Source organism: Entelurus aequoreus, linkage group LG16 (assembly GCF_033978785.1).
Source record: "Entelurus aequoreus isolate RoL-2023_Sb linkage group LG16, RoL_Eaeq_v1.1, whole genome shotgun sequence".
NCBI lineage: Eukaryota > Metazoa > Chordata > Actinopteri > Syngnathiformes > Syngnathidae > Entelurus > Entelurus aequoreus.
The window spans coordinates 23,400,742-23,420,021 of NC_084746.1; the positions used below are offsets into that span (position 1 = coordinate 23,400,742).

Genomic DNA, 19,280 nt, shown 5'->3' on the forward strand with positions numbered 1-19,280 from the left:
CTCTCCCACCTCAATTGTGGGATGTTAAAAAAAAAAAAAATACAAATTTGGACCCCTTTATACCTGATGCGGCCCAGCCTCACCAAGACTCCGCCTCCAGCGGCACCCAAGTAAATTGAGTTTGAGACCCAACGTAGTATTCTTACTTGAGTGAAAATGTTGGCTACTCCACCCACCTCTGATTGTAATCTGTAAATTGTCCATACTTGTTAATGCTTATTTGTGTTTATGTGCCCTGTGATTGGCTGGCGACCAGACCAAAGTGTACCACCTGTAAAGTCTGAGTCGCATGATTGCGGTGGTCGCATGAAGCGAGCAAGACTGCCTGACAGAATGTGGGGCAAGGCAGGAATAAAATAGTGACCGGTAGCAGGTGAGCGTACCGACCACTAATCAGAGGCAGGTGAAGAAAATCAGCACCCATGGCAACTAAGAAAACCAAAAAAGGGTCTGAAACAGTAATAGACAACAACTATACCAAACTAAACATAACATGACCTGGGCAACGGATCATGACAGTACCCCCCCCCCCCCCTTACGGGACGGATTCCAGACGTCCCAAACAAAAATAAGTCCATAATCATGGGAGGGTGGAGGGAGAAAATGGTGGTGGGTCGACAAGCCAAGTGTCCCCGAAGCCACTGGGGACGAGTTAGGTGGCGGCGGCGAGTTGAACGCCTCTGCAGATGGCGAGGCGGGACGGAATGGCCACATATGTGGCCGATGAGGAGGCAGACGTGAGCAGCGCACCAGCAGCTGTAAAAGTCCCTGTCTGGGTACTGGGCATTGCTGCTGATGGCGCTGAGACGGTCCTTGAACTGGCCACATACTTGGCCGACAAGGAGGTAGACGCGGTTGGGAACAAATCCTCAGCAGCCATAGTGGTCCACGCCCAAGTCCTGGGCATGGAGTGCATCCATTGATTGGTCACATCTTTGGCTGACAAGAAGGCGGACGTGAGCGGCGCCAGAACCTCAGCAGCCGACAAGTCTAACGCCCAAATCCTGGGCGTCGCTGCTGACGGAGCAGAGGGCATTCATGAATTGGCCACATACGTTGACTCGCAGTTTCTCTAAATAAAGAGCTTATTGTACCTAGAGACATTACATGATATTATATACTGCATTTCCACACTTCCCTACATTTACTGGTTAGGCTGATTGATTAGTTTGACCACTGCTGCCACGCAGCTGGAGGTTTTTGTATCGTTTAGGCGTGCCCCTAAGCCCCCCTGGCTCTCACGCCCCCTGATACACCCTAACTCCTCCCGCACTGCATAGTTGATTGCTAACAATTGACCCTTTCGGACATGACTTAAAATACTTGTGGTTTCACAGGTTCTGGTAGTTACCGGAAGGACCTCGTTGGTCCGACAGCGGGTCTTGCGGAGCCAGTGCCGTGCAATGACGTGCCAGCGGTGAGTGGGACGGCGGTGGGGCAGAGTGTTGTTAAAGGCCTTGGGGCTCGCAGGGCTGGACCGCTCCCCTGCTTCTCCTTTCTCCTGTAGAGATGTGAAACAACAAACATGAGAAAGAAATTTCTGGGTTAAAATCTTAAAGAGCCACATAAGAACTTGACATGCAAAACACTAATCATTCATCACTCTACATTATGTACAAATTAAATATGACTTACTATGCTAGATCCACTCATCAACTTGTAATAAATGCAACAACATAATCAAATGTTTTAAGGTCATGGTTCCTTTTGGCTACAGCGAAGAAACAAAAAACAAAACGACTTAGCTCTTGAGTAAACAACTTGAATGTTTTTCTTTTCAATTAAACAAAAAAAATGCTAATTTCGAGCAGTGTCAGGATCTCACATGACAGTTTGGACTTTATAATTATTTTTATTTTTTATTTAAACTTTATTTAACCAGGAAAACAATCCCATTTAGATTACAAAACGATTTTTAAGAGAGTCAAGAGGCAGCAAAGGTATACATACAATTACATTTGCAATTAAAAAACCCAAAACCAGTGAAGTTGGCAGGTTGTGTAAAAAAAGATATTCAATGTTCAAACTGAGAATTTAATGGCAGCAACAAATTGCAAAAATGTTACATGGCCTTTCCTTTTAACTACACTCAGTAAATGTGTGGGAACTGAGGAGACCAATTTTTGAAGCTTTTCAGGTGGAATTCTTTCCAATTCTTGCTTGATGTACAGCTGAAGTTGTTCAACAGTCCGGGGTCTCCGTTGTGGTATTTTAGGCTCCATAATGCACCACACATTTTCAATGGGAGACAGGTCTGGACTACAGGCAGGCCAGTCTAGTACCTGCAGTATTTTACTATGAAGCCACACTGTTGTAACACGTGCAGAATGTGGCAAGGCATTGTCTTGCTGAAATAAGCAGGGGCGTCCAAAAAGACTTTGCTTGGATGGCAACATATGTTGCTCCAAAACCTGTACGTACCTTTCAGCATTAATGGTGCCTTCACAGATGTGTAAGTTACCCATGCCTTGGGCACTAATACACCCCCATACCATCACAGATGCTGGCTTTGAACTTTGCGCTTATAACAATCCAGATGGTTCTTTTCCTTTTTGGTCCGGAGAACACGACATCCACAATTTCCAAAAACAATTTGAAATGTGAACTCGTCAGACCACAGAACACTTTTCCACTTTTCCAGTCAGCTTCCAGTTTTTTTGTAGCATGTGCCAAGCACAAGAAGCTATATACACAAAAGCTTTTTTCCCAGCTCTGTGCAAGCAAAGGGACAGAGAGCAACAACTGATGGTTGGTTCTCAGTGAATAACAGTTGATACTTTTCTGTGTAATCAATGTACAAATGTAAGAGGGCAATAGTCCCAGAACAGCCTTGTAAATACAAGTGTACCAATGACAAGACTGCATGTGACAGTGGTGTGTCATGGCTCGACAGTTAGTGACAAAACCCCGAGAAGCATGGTAAACAGAGTCGACTATCTGAAGACAGGAACAAGAAGCATTCATATATAAAAAGGTCACCATAACTCAGCACAGATAAAATGTGGCAGAGACAAGGCCATTTTTTACACACACAAAAAACATCACTATTTATTGAAGAAAAAGCTCAATTTAAGTTTAATTTCTTCACCAGTTCATCGATAAAAGGTTTAAACTTGAGGGGGAAGTTAATTAAAATCAAATTATTTATATTCATGCACCACTTCTATGATGTTCGCTTCAAGAGTGGGCACTACCCTGAAAGTTTAAGGCACCTTCTTATGATTGGAAAATAGCATAGGTGTTGTCTTGTCAGCTTTGAGAACCAGTTTTACATAAATACTGTATGTGAATACTGCACAGCAACAAAGGCTTTCTGTAGGGAATAAACCGCCTGTTCAAGAAATGATCCAAAGCAATTCATTTTCTTATATGATTGTGAGCTGGCATATGTTTGTATTTGGTCACAGAATCCTTTAGAGGATTATTCTATTAAATTCAAAAGTGCACATGTCCATCACAAACTCTCCAGAGAGTGCTTGCCCCCAGGAAATTGGAATCCTACAGGAATGCAGGTTTGGATTGGAGAAGTGATAATAAAAACATTAGCAACATCTGGTAGGAAGCCCCCACAGGTAGGGGTAGAAGATAGGGGTCGGAGGTCACCCGACTCAAACTGATTCCAAGGCTAGAAGTACAAAGAGTAAAGGTCTCTGTGTTAAAGGTATTTAAGGACAGTTGTCCAAGAAGACAGCAGAGTGATCAGGCCAATACTCTATCTCCTGGAATCTGCAGTTCCAGTCTGAGGCTCGCCGAAACAAATAAAGCTTTTTGGTTGACGATTCCTCGTTGGCGTCTTCTTGGCTCATCACTCATCACACAGTCACTCTGTCCTGGGAGAGTGACACGACCATCAAGTATACAACAGTATCATCAGCATGAACATGCATACTAGCATCAGAGAAATGTTGTTCTAAATCATTGAATCCTAGTATTTCTACATGCAGCAACAACACAATGATCACCCAATTCATTACAGAGGACATTCAAGGAAGAGTATTAATGAGACACAGTAATTAAATTCACATCAATCAAGGTGGATTTATCTGGAGTTTTGGGATTAGGAAAGGTGGGAAAATTGACCAACTGGGTGAGATTAACAGAATCACAAAACCTTTTAAATTCCTCATAAATTGACCAGTCCCAGTTAAAATATCCTGACATAAGTAATTCAGTGTAATTCACCCTCCCTAATGTGTGTATATAGTCCTGTCTTGTTGCCAGAGTATATCGTCTTGTTGTGTAGCTCCAGCTGTCTTCCACAGTCTTGTCCAAGTTAAGTATTGCCTCGCTTTATTCCTTAATTTCTTTGTACCCTCTGAAGAAGAGTGATTTTGAGTTGCTAAAGTTTTTTGGTCAGATTTTTTGAGCTAGTTTCATAGTGCTCTGCCTTCTTTTTTCTCTCCTCTTGGAGCGCTTTAATTTGTAGTTTCCTTAGCCCTTTATGGTGTAGTTTGCTTAAAGCTTTTTGTATCCTCTTCGTGAGCGATTTTTCTTTTGGTGTAGTTAATCGTAGATTTTTCGTTTATTGTTTTTTTGCCCTGTGCTACGTTTCCTTTTTACTCTAGTGTGTCTAGTATAGAGTTTATAGCAGGGCCGGCCCGTGGCATAGGCCGTTTAGGCAAATGCTAAGGGCGCCGTCCATCAGGGGGCGCCACGCCAGCGCCACAAATGTTGGAGGAAAAAAAAAAAAAAAGTTGGTACTATTATTTCTAAATACAAAAAATAATCCCACGTTAATTAAAATGCAAAGTAAAGCCTATTTAATAGAAATATTATTTGTTACAACATTACAACCCCCCACCCCCCCACCCCAACCACCACCCCCTCGCACGGTGCGCCCCCTCCCTTCCCGTATCATGACTCTTTTTGGACTTCACCACATCAAAAAATCAACACAAGATGTCAAAACGGCCAAAACTGTCAGGTGCCCAGGGAAGAAAAAAGAGAAAAGAAGAGGAGGACAAACAAGAAAAAGACAGAGGTAGCAGGTAGGTAACGTTAGCCTACATGAAATTATTTGTCTGTTACAGAATGTGATAGTAACCTGGCTTTTTAGCATTAAGCTAATGTTACATGATTCGGCAATTGCTAATCAATAAATAGCTGGTTCTGTTTTAAAGTCGGGTTAATATTGTGGAGGGGGCTAAATTGTTATGGAAAATATTAATGTAACGTTAGGTAATTACAGTACTCTCCCCTTACATTCCTGAGGGACATTTGTATTAGATCTTTTAAGCAGGTGTTTTTTGTTTACATTGTTATTGCCTTCTGGTTAGCTAATGTTTGCCCTGCAGGTAATGGTCACTTTTCCACCCCTTTATATATTAGGTATAGTTGTAAGCCTAGTTGTTAAAGTGCACATCATTAATGTTAATTAAGCAATATCACATGAGAGGGAATGCTGTTTTTTAATTTGAGCACTGCTGTGATTCGGTTAAAGATAATCATAACATAACATTCTCATATAATGTTAATTTGCTTTAAGTAAAAAAAAAGGTCAAAGACAAAGCTATTCGGTTTCTTGTGATTATATACACTTCACTGCCGATGTGGGGGGGGGCGCCACCTAAAATCTTGCCTAGGGCACCAGATTGGTTAGGGCCAGGCCTGGTTTATAGCCATTTGTTTATTCAGTCTATCTGAAGAGAGTTCTCAGAAACTGTTGAATAAAAGCCTGCGTCAATCGTTTCCCGTCTGTAACTGAGTCCTCATTTTTGCCAAGGCCTAACAGGCAGTGACTAGGATGGCGGAAGCGGGGACTGAACCTGGAACCCTCAAGTTGCTGGCACGGCCACTCTACCAACCGAGCTATACCGCTAAGTAAATGTTAAAGTTAAAATACCAATGATTGTCACGCACACACTAGGTGTGGCAAAATTATTCTCTGCATTTGACCCATCACCCTTGATCACCCCATGGGAGGTGAGGGGAGCAGTGAGCAGCATCGGTGGCCGCGCCCGGGAATCATTTTTGGTGATTTAACCCCCAATTCCTATACCATATAGTAGTGACTACTATTTCTACATCCATAGCCAAAAACTCAATTTGATTACTGATTGACTAGGAAAGAACAATTGAAGCATAAATCTGGATTTTATATAAATAGCTAAACCCCCACCTTTTTTTAGCCTATCGTGTGGTAAACATTATACCAATGAATGTTAATGTATTCACTTGTAACAGAGTTTTAGTAAGCCAAGTTTCCAAAATCAAAAACATCTGCCCCTGTTATTTTCACCAAAATTCAGACCACATCCTTCTTTGGTAGTAAGCTCATTCAAAAGAACATATTTAAATCCAGACAATGATTTAAAATTAGAGGGTGTCTGGGAGCATTGAAGCCCAGCTCCAGGAATTGGTTGCACATTTTCGGACAAAAGTAGAAGTAATGCACTTAACAGTTGAATAATAATACAAATAATAATACTGAATAATGACACATTTTAAATTTTTTTTTTACCAAAACCCTTTGGGGTCCCCGGGATCAAGCCTGAGTGGAGGCCTAAATGTATATTTTTTATACACATATTGTATTGGTTTTTAAAATAAAAAATATCAAAATGGCCCCCGCTTGCTTTGATTTTTCAGTGTGCGGCCCTCAGTGGAAAAGTTTTGGACACCCCTGCTGTAAGGCATGTGCCAACACTATTCACTTTTAGGTGATAAATGTGATTGTCATTAGTGTCCATTCATTCATGTATTTATTTGACAGGGATAGTACAATTAAACATTGCTACCCATAGGTAATCGATGTCCAAGTACATAAGACTTATAGCCACATGCTAATTTGCAACCCTCGTCCCTGGTTAGGCTTTTAAAAAAAGAAGAGAAAAGTGTATAACACATACAGAAGGATTAAGACAAGTACAAAAATAAAAACACATTAAAAATAATTGGCCCCATGTGTCCACACTACATCCAGTTCTAGTGCTCACACTTCTGATTTTCCTTAAGCCACTTTTTCAGTTTTGTGGAGAAAAGTTGAATGTCCAATTGTGACTTTAACTCCAGTGGCAAAGAGTTCCACCGATGTGAGAACTTCACTGAGAACACAGACTGACCCAGAGTTGTCCACCACCTTTTCACTCTACACCTCCCACCCACTGCACACCTTCACTACTGTACCTTTGTATTTCTTGACACATCACATCAGGGGCGAATCCATTAAGACACTTAAAATTAGCTTTTAAAAAATGAGTACTGTATAAAATGATCAAAACTCATCATGTTATATTTTTGAGTAATAAGGCAGTGATGATGTTTCATTGGTTTTCAGTTTTTATCTTTAGTGTGGCAGTAAGTCGGACACGTTTCCAGTGAGGGTTGGACTGCGCCAAGGCTGCCCTTTGTCACCGATTCTGTTCATAACTTTTATGGACAGAATTTCTAGGCGCAGTCAGGGCGTTGAGGGGATCCGGTTTGGTGGCTGCAGGATTAGGTCTCTGCTTTTTGCAGATGATGTGGTCCTGATGGCTTCATCTGGCCAGGATCTTCAGCTCTCACTGGATCGGGTCGCAGTCGAGTGTGAAGCGACTGGGATGGGAATCAGCACCTCCAAGTCCGAGTCCATGGTTCTCGCCCGGAAAAGGGTGGAGTGCCATCTCCGGGTTGCGTAGGAGACCCTGCCCCAAGTGGAGGAGTTCAAGTACCTTGGAGTCTTGTTCACGAGTGAGGGAAGAGTGGATCGTGAGATCGACAGGCGGATCGGTGCGGCGTCTTCAGCAATGCGGACGCTGTATCGATCTGTTGTGGTGAAGAAGGAGCTTAGCCGGAAGGCAAAGCTTTCAATTTACCGGTCGACCTACGTTCCCATCCTCACCTATGGTCATGAGCTTTGGGTTATGACCGAAGGGACAAGATCACGGGTACAAGCGGCCGAAAGGAGTTTCCTCCGCCGGGTGGCGGGTCTCTCCCTTAGGGATAGGGTGAGAAGCTCTGTCATCCGGGGGGAGCTCAAAGTAAAGCCGCTGCTCCTCCACATCGAGAGGAGCCAGATGAGGATGCCACCCGAACGCCTCCCTAGGGAGGTGTTAAGGGCACGTCCGACCGGCCAAGAGGCCACGGGGAAAGACCCAGGACACGTTGGGAAGACTATGTCTCCCGGCTGGCCTGGGAACGCCTCGGGATCCCCCGGGAAGAGCTGGACGAAGTGGCTGGGGAGAGGAAAGTCTGGGCTTCCCTGCTTAGGCTGCTGCCCCCGTGACCCGACCTCGGATAAGCGGAAGAAGATGGATGGATGGATGGATGGATCTTTTGTGTGTGTTTATATAATGACAACAGACTCAAGTAGATGTTCCCTGAGACGCCGAGATGAGCGGTCGCACCCTCTTTCGCTCCCGATCGGGAATCCAAACAACTGCTCGGATTATCCCACACTTCCTCCTTTTTCTACTGTGGATTACGGATTTATATTTTAAACCTCCTCGGATACTCTACCCTCTTGAAAATGAGAGTCGAGAACGCGAAATGGACATACACAGTGACTTTTATCTCCACGACAATATATCGGCGAAGCACCTTGGCTTCGGAGCTAACGTGTTAGCATCGTGCTTGTCTGCACATCGAGGCAGAAGAAACATGCCCCTGACTGGAAGGATAGACAGAAAGTCAATAATACTACTATTACTTCTACTATCAGGAGACACTGAACTCAACCCTGGACCTGCAACAACACGGTTAATGTTGTCCCGACTGGCGAAGACTAGCAATGCTACTGCTAGCGTCGCCATCGAAGCTAACTCGGCTACCGGCTCGTCTCAGCTCAAGCTCACCTGTGCTCCTGCGGTCGGCGGCTCGGCGGAGGACTTCGCCCCGTTCATCGACACGGTCGGAGGCTCGGCGGCGGCGGTGGAGGACGACCCGGTCATCAGAGAAGGCAGCGACTCAGCGGCGGTGAACGACGCGGCGGCTGCGGTGGACGGCGACCCAGACATCGGTGATTGCGGGGAACTGCACGAGATGGCGGGGGTCCACGCGACCTCTCCCCGGTCCCGGACGGCCGAGGACGCGCCATACACAGGATTTAGAGGCGCCTTTACACAAACATTTTCGTTATTCTCTTTCTCTATGTCTTCAAAAAAGCCCGCCAAAAGGAAACCCAACCCATCTCCCAGCAACCCTACCTGGCCTCCTCCTCCCTCTCCCTCCCCTCCCCCTTTCTCTCCCTCCCCCTTCACCTGGAGGACGATCAATATGCCTCTCTCCTCTCTCTCCTTGCTCTTCAACTGCAACAGCAATAATAACCAACAATTTTTCTGGTCAGTACCACAACACAGCGGACTCTGATGCTCTTTTTGGTTCCAGTGGACTACACATCATCCACCTTAATGTGAACAGCCTCTCTGGAGCCAAACTCGACCAAATCAGAGAAATGTTCCTCAACACGAAGGTAAAAATCTTGTGTTTCTCTGAAACCAAATTTGATCAAAGTATTTCTGACTCAGAGATAGAAATACAAAACTTTTCGGTTATCAGAAAGGATAGGAATAAACACGGTGGGGGCGTTTGTATGTATATTCACCAGGATATTAAATACATAACTCGCACTGATCTTAACGACAATAACCTGGAATCTGTGTGGGCGGAAATCAAATTTAAAAATGCTAAGCCGGTACTAATAGGGACTGTTTATAGACCCCCTAATCAGAGTGATTTCTATGGGGCTTTGGAAGAATGCTTGGCGGGGACAGACAACATGGAGAAAATTATAACTGGGGATCTGAACACAGATATTCAACGCAAAGATGCGCCTGTCTTCAGATCCTTCAGCAAGTTTTGTAATCTGCACGGTCTTTCCCAGCTAATAGCGCTACCCACAAGGGTGTGTGATTCCACCCAATCAACCATAGATCTCATTCTCACTTCAGACCGGCCTAAAATAAAAAATAGTGGGGTCATGATCTGTGGTCTTAGCGACCACTATCTAACCTTCTGCACCCGTAAAATAGCTAAACCTAAAGCCAATGGCCACATAACAGCCCAATCCAGATCCCTCAAAAAATACTCCAATGACAATTTCAATTTAAAATTAGATGAGTGGGACTGGTCCCCTGTGCTCGCGAGCAACCTGGTCGATGTCGCTTGGGATCGCTTCAAAACGGCGTTCCTAAAGATACTAAATGACATGGCTCCCGTGAAAACAGTCAGGATCAAAGCCCGCTCGGAACCATGGATGAATCCGGACCTATTAGCTGCCATAAAAGACAGAGACAGGAAATACTCTGAATACCAAAAATGTAAAACAGAAGTAGATAAACAACCCAATAACATCAACCTCAAATTACTCCTTTCAACTCTCAAAAAGCAATGCAATAAATTAAGAAATAAGTCAACCAACCTGACTAAATCCTTAAAAAAAAATTACATTAACGACAAAATAGAGGAAAACACGAATAAGCCACGTGAGCTCTGGAAAATTCTCAACAACCAGCTTCCTGGTTGCAGCCAGAAACTTAAAACAAGACTCACCAACATCAGCATCAAGGAGGGTGACTCCCTCATTACAGACAAAATGGAGGTAGCTAGCAGACTTAACGCCTTTTTCACCAGCATAGCTGCAACTCTTGTCAACAAGCTGTCCCACCACTCTGGTCGCTTTGGTGTAGAACACATTAAAGCCTTCTACAGAAAGCTAGGAGTATCCAACAATGATTTCAAATTAGAAATGGTCACAGCTGATGAGGTGTTTAAAAAATTGAGCGCGCTCCACCCTAACAAGGCCACCGGCCTTGATAATATTCCCTCCAGATTCCTCAGGGACTCTGCCTCCATCATTGCCCCGATCATCACGCACATAATAAACCTATCAATTACACAAGGCCAAGTACCAAAAGATTTTAAGATAGCAAGAGTAACTCCCCTCTTTAAAAAAGGAAGCAAATTGGAACCTGGCAACTACCGACCTGTTTCTATTCTCAGCTCCATTTCGAAAGTAATGGAGAAAATAGTTTATGAACAGGTCGATAGTTACCTTGCCACTAATAAACTCATGTACAAATTCCAATCCGGCTTCAGAACTAACCACTCCACTGACACATGCCTTCTCTATCTGACCGACCACATCAAACATGAGGTGGACGCGGGCAAATACTGCGGCATGGTCATGCTGGACCTTCAGAAGGCCTTTGACACCGTTAACCACGCTATACTGTTGGATAAGCTCAGAGCAATCGGATTTAACAAAACCTCTTGGAGCTGGATGCAGTCTTACTTGGAGGGGAGGGAGCAGGTGGTAGAGGTGAACGGCACCGTGTCCCCCCCCCTCTCGGTGAGCTGTGGAGTCCCCCAAGGCAGTATATTGGGACCTTTACTGTTCCTAATATACATAAACGACATGTCATCGGCATGTGACTGTGAATTGTTTTTGTTTGCGGATGACTCTGCCCTGCTGGTATCCGGCAAGGACAAGTCACAGGTGGAGAAAATCCTCAGTGCTGAGCTCTGTAGAACTTGCACCTGGCTCGCTGACAACAAGCTATCCATCCACTTGGGTAAAACAGAATCCATCCTGTTTGGGTCCCACATCAAACTTAAGAGAGTCAATCACTTCACCATAAAAGTAGGTGACAGTGTCATCACCAGGAAAGATGAGGTCACCTACCTAGGTTCCATTCTAGAGGCTAACCTTTCCTGTGATAAAATGGCAACCAAGGTAATCAAAAAGGTTAACCAACGAACGAGATTTCTCTACAGAATTTCCTCTCTGGTCAACAAAAGCACCTTGAGGATTCTGGCGGGAACTCTCGTTCAACCCTTTTTCGATTACGCATGCACCTCCTGGTACCCTAGCACCTCCAAAACCCTCAAATCTAAACTCCAAACATCTCAGAACAAGCTAGCCAGGTTACTTCTAGACCTCCACCCCAGATCCCACCTCACTCCTACCCACTTCTCTAAAGTGGGCTGGCTCAAGGTGGAGGACAGAGTTAAACAACTTGCACTGAGCCTAGTCTATAAAATCCGCTACACCTCCCTGATACCGAAGTACATGTCAAACTACTTCCTTAACGTAAATGACCGCCATAACCACAACACCAGGGGGTGCTCCACTAACCACGTTAAACCCAGATTCCGAACTAACAAAGGTCTTAACTCATTCTCTTTCTATGCCACATCAATGTGGAATGCGCTCCCAACAGGTATAAAAGAAAGGGCATCTCTATCCTCCTTCAAAACCGCTATAAAAGTTCACCTCCAGGCAGCTACAACCCTAAACTAACACCCTCCCCGGATTGCTAATAATCAAATGTAAACAATCAAATGCAGATTATTTTTCTTATGCCTTCTGATCTCTCTCTCTCTCTCTCTCTCTCTCTCTCTCTCTATGTCCACTACTTGATGTCCATATCCCCCCCCCCCCCCCACCCCACCCCCCCTCCACACTCCTGATTGTAAATAATGTAAATAATTCAATGTGATTATCTTGTGTGATGACTGTATTATGATGATAGTATATATCAGGGGTGGGCAATTAATTTTTACCGGGGGCCGCATGAGCAACCCGAGCACTGCTGGAGGGCCACACTGACAATATTTCAATTAAATTTTGCTCAAATTATTTTTGATATACCGTAAGATAGATAATAATAATATTTTCATTTAACCTAACTTATCTTTATACAAAAGCAGATGGCTTTTGATGGTTTTATTTTTAACACTTTCTTACACAACACTTCCTGATGTATATTACAATACAAAAATTTCAATTTCTGTCACTTTATCCTGCATCCTCTTTGTTGTAGAACCTTTATTTAACCAGATAAGAAAACGTTGTGAACGTAGCACGCCTGTAAGGTGATTGGCGAAGAAGGAGGAAGCGTTGCTGTTGCGGAAATGAGGAGTGAGGATTGGTTTTCCTTTTGGAAAGAACGAGATAAGTTGAGCTGTGTTAGTATAGCATGCTCAATAAAAGTTTAAAAAGTGCATCAGACTTGGTGTGCACTTCTTCTGGACGCTACAATTGATGTCAGAAGTGGGATGAAATGCCTCCCAGTTCGCCTTGCCATCAAACCTGGGAGTCTTCATTGAGGGCGGAATTCCCCCCGTGGCAAGCAGCGTGGCTGCACCTGTAAACACTCTCTCTCTCTCTCTTTGCGGCGAGCTCCTCACGTAGCACACAAACAGTGCAGTATGCGCAAAGTTTTACTTCTGCCACCAATTGTAGCGTCCAGAAGAAGTGCACATCAAGTCTGACGCTCTTTTTCAACTTTTATTGAGCAAGCTATACTAACACAGCTCAACATATCTCGTTCCTTCCACACGCACGTCTCCTCACTCCTCATTTACGCAACTCAAGAAGACAACATCTACTTCAGCAGGTCGTTACACTATATTCTTTAAAGACAGCAACGTGTGTACCACAAATAAGCACACAGCTTTACCTTTACTTGTCTTGTTGAAAACACGCCATTCGTCATCAACTTTTCTCTTTTTAGCGTCTCGGGGATAACCGCTGTGCGCCTTCCCTCACAGGACATAAGCACATATAACACTTTTCAAAATAAAAGCAGCACAGTTGTATTGCACGCACGACAAAGATGTTTTTTTAAATTTATTTTGTAATTTGAGATTGCCGCTGCGCGCACGAGCATACGTCCACACGGAAGTAATACAAATAACGCTTTTCAAAACAAAAGCAGCACCGTTGTATTGCACACTCGAAATAGATGCTTTTTAAAATTTATTTTGTAATTTATAATTGGCCTCACGCGGGCCGGACAGGGACGTACAAAGGGCCGGATGCGGCCCGCGGGCCGCACAATGCCCAGGTCTGGTATTTATGATAGTATATATCTGTATCATGAATCAATTTAAGTGGACCCCGACTTAAACAAGTTGAAAAACTTATTCGGGTGTTACCATTTAGTGGTCAATTGTACGGAATATGTACTTCACTGTGCAACCTACTAATAAAAGTCTCAATCAATCAATCAATCAAAGGCTTCACTACACATCTCGTGGCCTGACCCCAGACCATGGCACAATGAGACATATGGGATAAAATCATTGCATGCATGTAAACGTGTGCAGCTTGAACAGATAAACAAGGTCTAATAAGCCTGAAACTGTTTATGTTTATTTTTATGGTCTTAGTCATTTTTATAATATGGCCATTAAAGTTTAGCTTAGGGTCCAAAATAACACCCAAATATTTAAATTCCATTACCTGCTCTATTTTTTGTTTATTAATGCTGACCCGAATTTCCTTTAATGATTTTTTCTTCAAAGAGAAACACATTGAGACTGTTTTGTTATAATTTAGGGTTAAACAGTTATTTTGAAGCCATGTTGATATTTCAGCAAGCTTTCTGTTTAATATCTCTGAAGCCTGTTGAGGGCTGTCGGCTGACACATAAATGATTGCATCATCTGCATACATTTGGGATATGGTATCTGTGCAAATATTGGGGAGGTCATTAATATACACTATATTGCCAAAAGTATTTGGCCACCCATCCAAATGATGAGAATCAGGTGTCCTAATCACTTGGCCCGGTGTATAAAATCAAGGACTTAGGCATAGAGACTGTTTCTACAAACATTTGTGAAAGAATGGGCCGCTCTCAGTGATTTCCAGCGTGGAACTGCCATAGGATGCCACCTGTGCAACAAATCCAGTCGTGAAATGTCCTCACTCCTAAATATTACAAAGTCAACTTTATTATAAAAAAAGTGAAGAGTTTGGGAACAACAGCAAGTCAGCCACCAAGTGGTAGGCCACGTAAACTGACAGAGGGGTCAGCGGATGCTGAAGTGCATAGTGCAAAGACTTTCTGCACAGTCAGTTGCTACAGAGCTCCAAACTTCATGTGACCTTCCAATTAGCCCACGTACAGTACGCAGAGAGCTTCATGGAATGGGTTTCCATGGCCGAGCAGCTGCATCTAAGCCATACATCACCAAGTCCAATGCAAAGCGTGGGATGCAGTGGTGTAAAGCATGTTGCCACTGGACTCTAGAACAGTGGAGACGCCTTCTCTGGAGTGATGAATCACGCTTTTCCATCTGGCAATCTGATGGACCAGTCTGGGTTTGGAGTTTGCCAGGAGAACGCTATATTTCGGACTGCATTGTGCTGAGTGTAAATTTTGGTGGAGGAGGAATTATGGTGTGGGGTTGGTTTTTCAGAAGTTGGGCTTGGCCCCTTAGTTCCAGTGAAAGGAACTTTGAATGCTCCAGGATACAAAAACATTTTGGACAATTCCATGGAATGGCACTGCAAGTTCATATGTGAGTAAAAGCAGGTGGCCAAATACTTTTGGCAATATAGTGCATATACTGAAAAACAGCAGGCCCGAAATAGATCCTTGTGGCACACCCAAATCACAATTTATTACGTCTGATAGTTCTTTAGTGGATGCAGAAAAGCCAAAACAGGAATAGCTGAGTTTTTATCCGTCGCTGAATTAGACGATGACATAGCGTGACGTCACGCGGTAACAGGAACTGAGGCCCGACATAGCAGCACAGTGAACAAAACACGCCAAAATCAGGAGGTCCCCAACAGGCACAAGGTGAGCAGGCGCGTGTAACAGCAGGTGACGCCGGACCAACCAGGACGCCACAACAGCCGTCGGCCCCAGGCTTCCCGGTCCCGGCAGATGGATCGACGTGGCGGCCTCCAAAACACGTCACCAGACGGGCTAGGATCCAGCATGCTTGGATGCTACGCCAGAAGTCGGATTTAGGCTTCTCAGTCCAGTCAGATGGGTCACCATGGCGACCTCCTTTGTGCTCTTCTCAGCTGCACATCTTTGTCTTTTGTCTTACCTGCCTTCTCCCTAATAAAAAAGGGATTCTTTTCTGCACTTTCCTGACTAACACAAGAACGTCACAAGCAGGTCATTCAATGATTCGTTTGGGATAGTGCATATTATTAAATATTTATGTTAATATGCCAGAGGTAACCAAACAACAATAATACAATTAAATCTAAACATACATGTAAGGTGATTCTTCAATAATAATATTCAAATAATAACAAATTTAACTAATAGATACCGTGGAATAGTTTACAGCAGGGGTCCCCAAACTACCAAACTACGGATCTGGCCCGCGGGAAGTCCGTAGTTAAAAAAAATAAAAATGTATATATATATATATATATATATATATATATATATATATATATATATATATATATATATATATATATATATATATTTTTTTTTTTTTTTTTAATATGTCCTTTCTAATCCATTTTTTTTTGTCCTGTCCAGCTTCTCAGACAAATCATATAGCAGATGTAGATGCCCATATCGGCTGTTCAGATTTACTTTACAAAAGAGAGAGTGTGGGATACTTCTCTTGTTGCCTTATTTGTATTTGACTTTATTCAATGTATTTATATTATCATTTGGTGCAGCCGGGCCGGAGCAGGAGGGGATAGAAATAGAGAAAAAAGGAAGACAGAGGGGGAAATTGTGGGGAGAAGAGGGGGATTAGACAGAGAGACAAAAACAAACAATAACAACAACAACAACAACAACAACAGAACAACATCAGCAAATAGGATATGTACAAATATGATGGTAAAAGTGATAGCAAAGAAGCAGTTAGTGAAATAAATAGTATTACAGAAATGACAATGAACACTACAAATGGAGCAATACAAATACCAATACAAATAGCGCTATTGATAATGAATAATAACAATAATTTACCTCTATTATCAACAATACAATTGTTCAAATGCAACAATACATATACGTAATGATAACTAGAGATACAAAAGAAAGCAGATAAATGGAGGGGAAGAAAGAGAAGCCAGCTATATTAACCTTGTAGATTGTTATAGTAACAATAGGTGTGCCATGTGTTACCCAGTTTCCCCTAGGGTAACAACGTTAATTTATGTTTGATGTAACGTGATTATATGCATGAGTGTATGTCTGTATATGTACTTGTATATGTACAGTATGTGTATATGTATGTTTGTACAGTGAACGTGCGTGTGGATGTACGAACTTTGAGTATGTCGGTATGTACTGTATTTGTGTACGTAATCCATTTTCTACCGCTTGTTATTCTCGGTTTCTCCTAGTCGCTCAGGCAAATAATATTGTCTAAAAATGCATTTCCCCATCGATAATGTGACATCGACGCGCTCGCGCCGCAGTGTATATAAAGTCGTGGTCAAAAGTTTACATACACTTGTAAAGAACATAATGTCATGGCTGTCTTGAGTTTCCAATAATTTCTACAACTCTTATTTTTTTGTGATAGAGTGATTGGAGCACATACTTGTTGGTCACAAAAAACATTCATGAAGTTTGGTTCTTTTATGAATTTATTATGGGTCTACTGAACATGTGACCAAATCTGCTGGGTCAATAGTATACATACAGCAATGTTAATATTTGGTTACATGTCCCTTGGCAAGTTTCACTGCAATAAGGCGCTTTTGGTAGCCATCCACAAGCTTCTGGTTTTAATTTTTGACCACTCCTCTTGACAAAATTGGTGCCGTTCAGCTAAATTTGTTCGTTTTCTGACAAGGACTTGTTTCTTCAGCATTGTCTACACATTTAAGTCAGGACTTTGGGAAGGCCATTCTAAAACCTTAATTCTAGCCTGATTTAGCCATTCCTTTGCCACTTTTGACGTGTGTTTGGGGTCATTGTCCTGTTGGAACACCCAACTGCGCCCAAACCCAACCTCCGGGCTGATGATTTTAGGTTGTCCTGAAGAATTTGGAGGTAATCCTCCTTTTTCATTGTCCCATTTACTCTCTGTAAAGCACCAGCTCCATTGGCAGCAAAACAGGCCAAAGAATAATACTACCACCACCATGCTTGACGGTAGATACGGTGGTCCTGGGATTAAGGGCCTCACCTTTTCTCCTCCAAACATATTGCTGGGTATTGTGGCCAAACAGCTACATTTTTGTTTCATCTGACATCACATGGACAAAGATAAGACCTTCTGGAAGAAAGTTCTGTGGTCAGAACTTGATGTACAGCTTTGACCACGATTGTATATTCTTTCTTACGGACAACATTTACAGTAGTACTGTACTTAGAATGTACTGACCATGTCTGAATGGATTCCTCTCTGCTCAGGGAGTAAAGGCTTTTCCTCTGGGAACTGCTGCTCTTTCATCCCTGCCATCACCTGGACAGACACACACACACACACACAAACACACACACACACACACACAGAAGATGGCATTTTCAGCTCATTTCGCAGCATCTGTATTGAATCTCACAAATCGAATTACTCTGTCTTAATGGTGTTGATGTTCACTTTGATACATCAAAGCATGCAAGCAGGAACCTCCATGCTACCAACAGAAAGTGTGCCACAGTGACTGATTAAAGTAGCCATTTTTGCAGCAAACATTTATCGATGACTGTCAAGTCTCTACCGGAACAAGCTTCAATGTCTGTGTTAATGTATGTGTGGCACGTTGTGTAAATCGTGAATAAAAACAGAATACAATGATTTGCAAATCCTTTTCAACTTATATTCAATTGAACAGACTGCAAAGACAAGATATTTAATGTTTGAACTGGAAAACTTTGTTATTTTTTTGCAAATATTAGCTCATTTGGAATTTGATGCCTGCAACAAGTTTCAAAAAAGCTGGCACAAGTGGCAAAAAAGACTCAGAAAGTTGAGGAATGCTCATCAAACACTTATTTGGAACATCCCACAGGTGAACAGGCTAATTTGGGAACAGGTGGGTGCCATGATTGGGTATAAAAGCAGCTTCCATGAAATGCTCAGTCATTCACAAACAAGGATGGGGCGAGGGTCACCACTTTGTGAACAAATGCGTGAGAAAATTGTTCAACAGATTAAGAACAACATTTCTCAATGAGCTATTGCAAGGAATTTAGGGATTTCACCATCTACGGTCCGTAATATCATCAAAAGGTTCAGAGAATCTAGAGAAATCACTGCACTTAAGCGATGATATTACAGTTCTTCGATCCCTCAGGCGGTACTCCATCAAAAAGCGACATCAGTGTGTAAAGGATATCACCACATGGGCTCAGGAACACTTCAGAAAACCACTGTCAGTAACTACAGTTTGTTGCTACATCTGTAAGTGCAAGTTAAAACTCTACTATGCAAAGTGAAAGCCATTTATCAACAACACTCAAAAACGCTGCCGGCTTCGCTGGGCCCCAGCTCATCTACAAACCCCGTTTCCATATGAGTTGGGAAATTGTGTTAGATGTAAATATAAACGGAATACAATGATTTGCAAATCATTTTCAACCCATAGTCAGTTGAATATGCTACAAAGACAACATATTTGATGTTCAAACTGA

General features: G+C 42.9%; 1 protein-coding gene across 3 annotated transcripts in view; it reads right to left on the reverse strand.

Moving 5' to 3' along the window:
• ndrg4 (NDRG family member 4) overlaps positions 1-19,280 on the reverse strand; it is a 98,876-nt gene that overhangs the window by 74,756 nt on the left and 4,840 nt on the right. For 2 of the 3 annotated variants that reach the window (XM_062022418.1, XM_062022417.1), the window contains exons 2-3: positions 18,031-18,111; positions 1,352-1,501 (exon numbers count right to left, since the gene is read on the reverse strand). In XM_062022418.1, coding sequence (XP_061878402.1) covers positions 1,352-1,501; positions 18,031-18,108 — 228 coding nt within the window. In that variant the 5' untranslated portion in view covers positions 18,109-18,111. Of the gene's footprint in view, positions 1-1,351; positions 1,502-13,379; positions 13,454-18,030; positions 18,112-19,280 lie in introns of those variants that run through there. The other variant, XM_062022419.1, reaches the window with a different exon arrangement.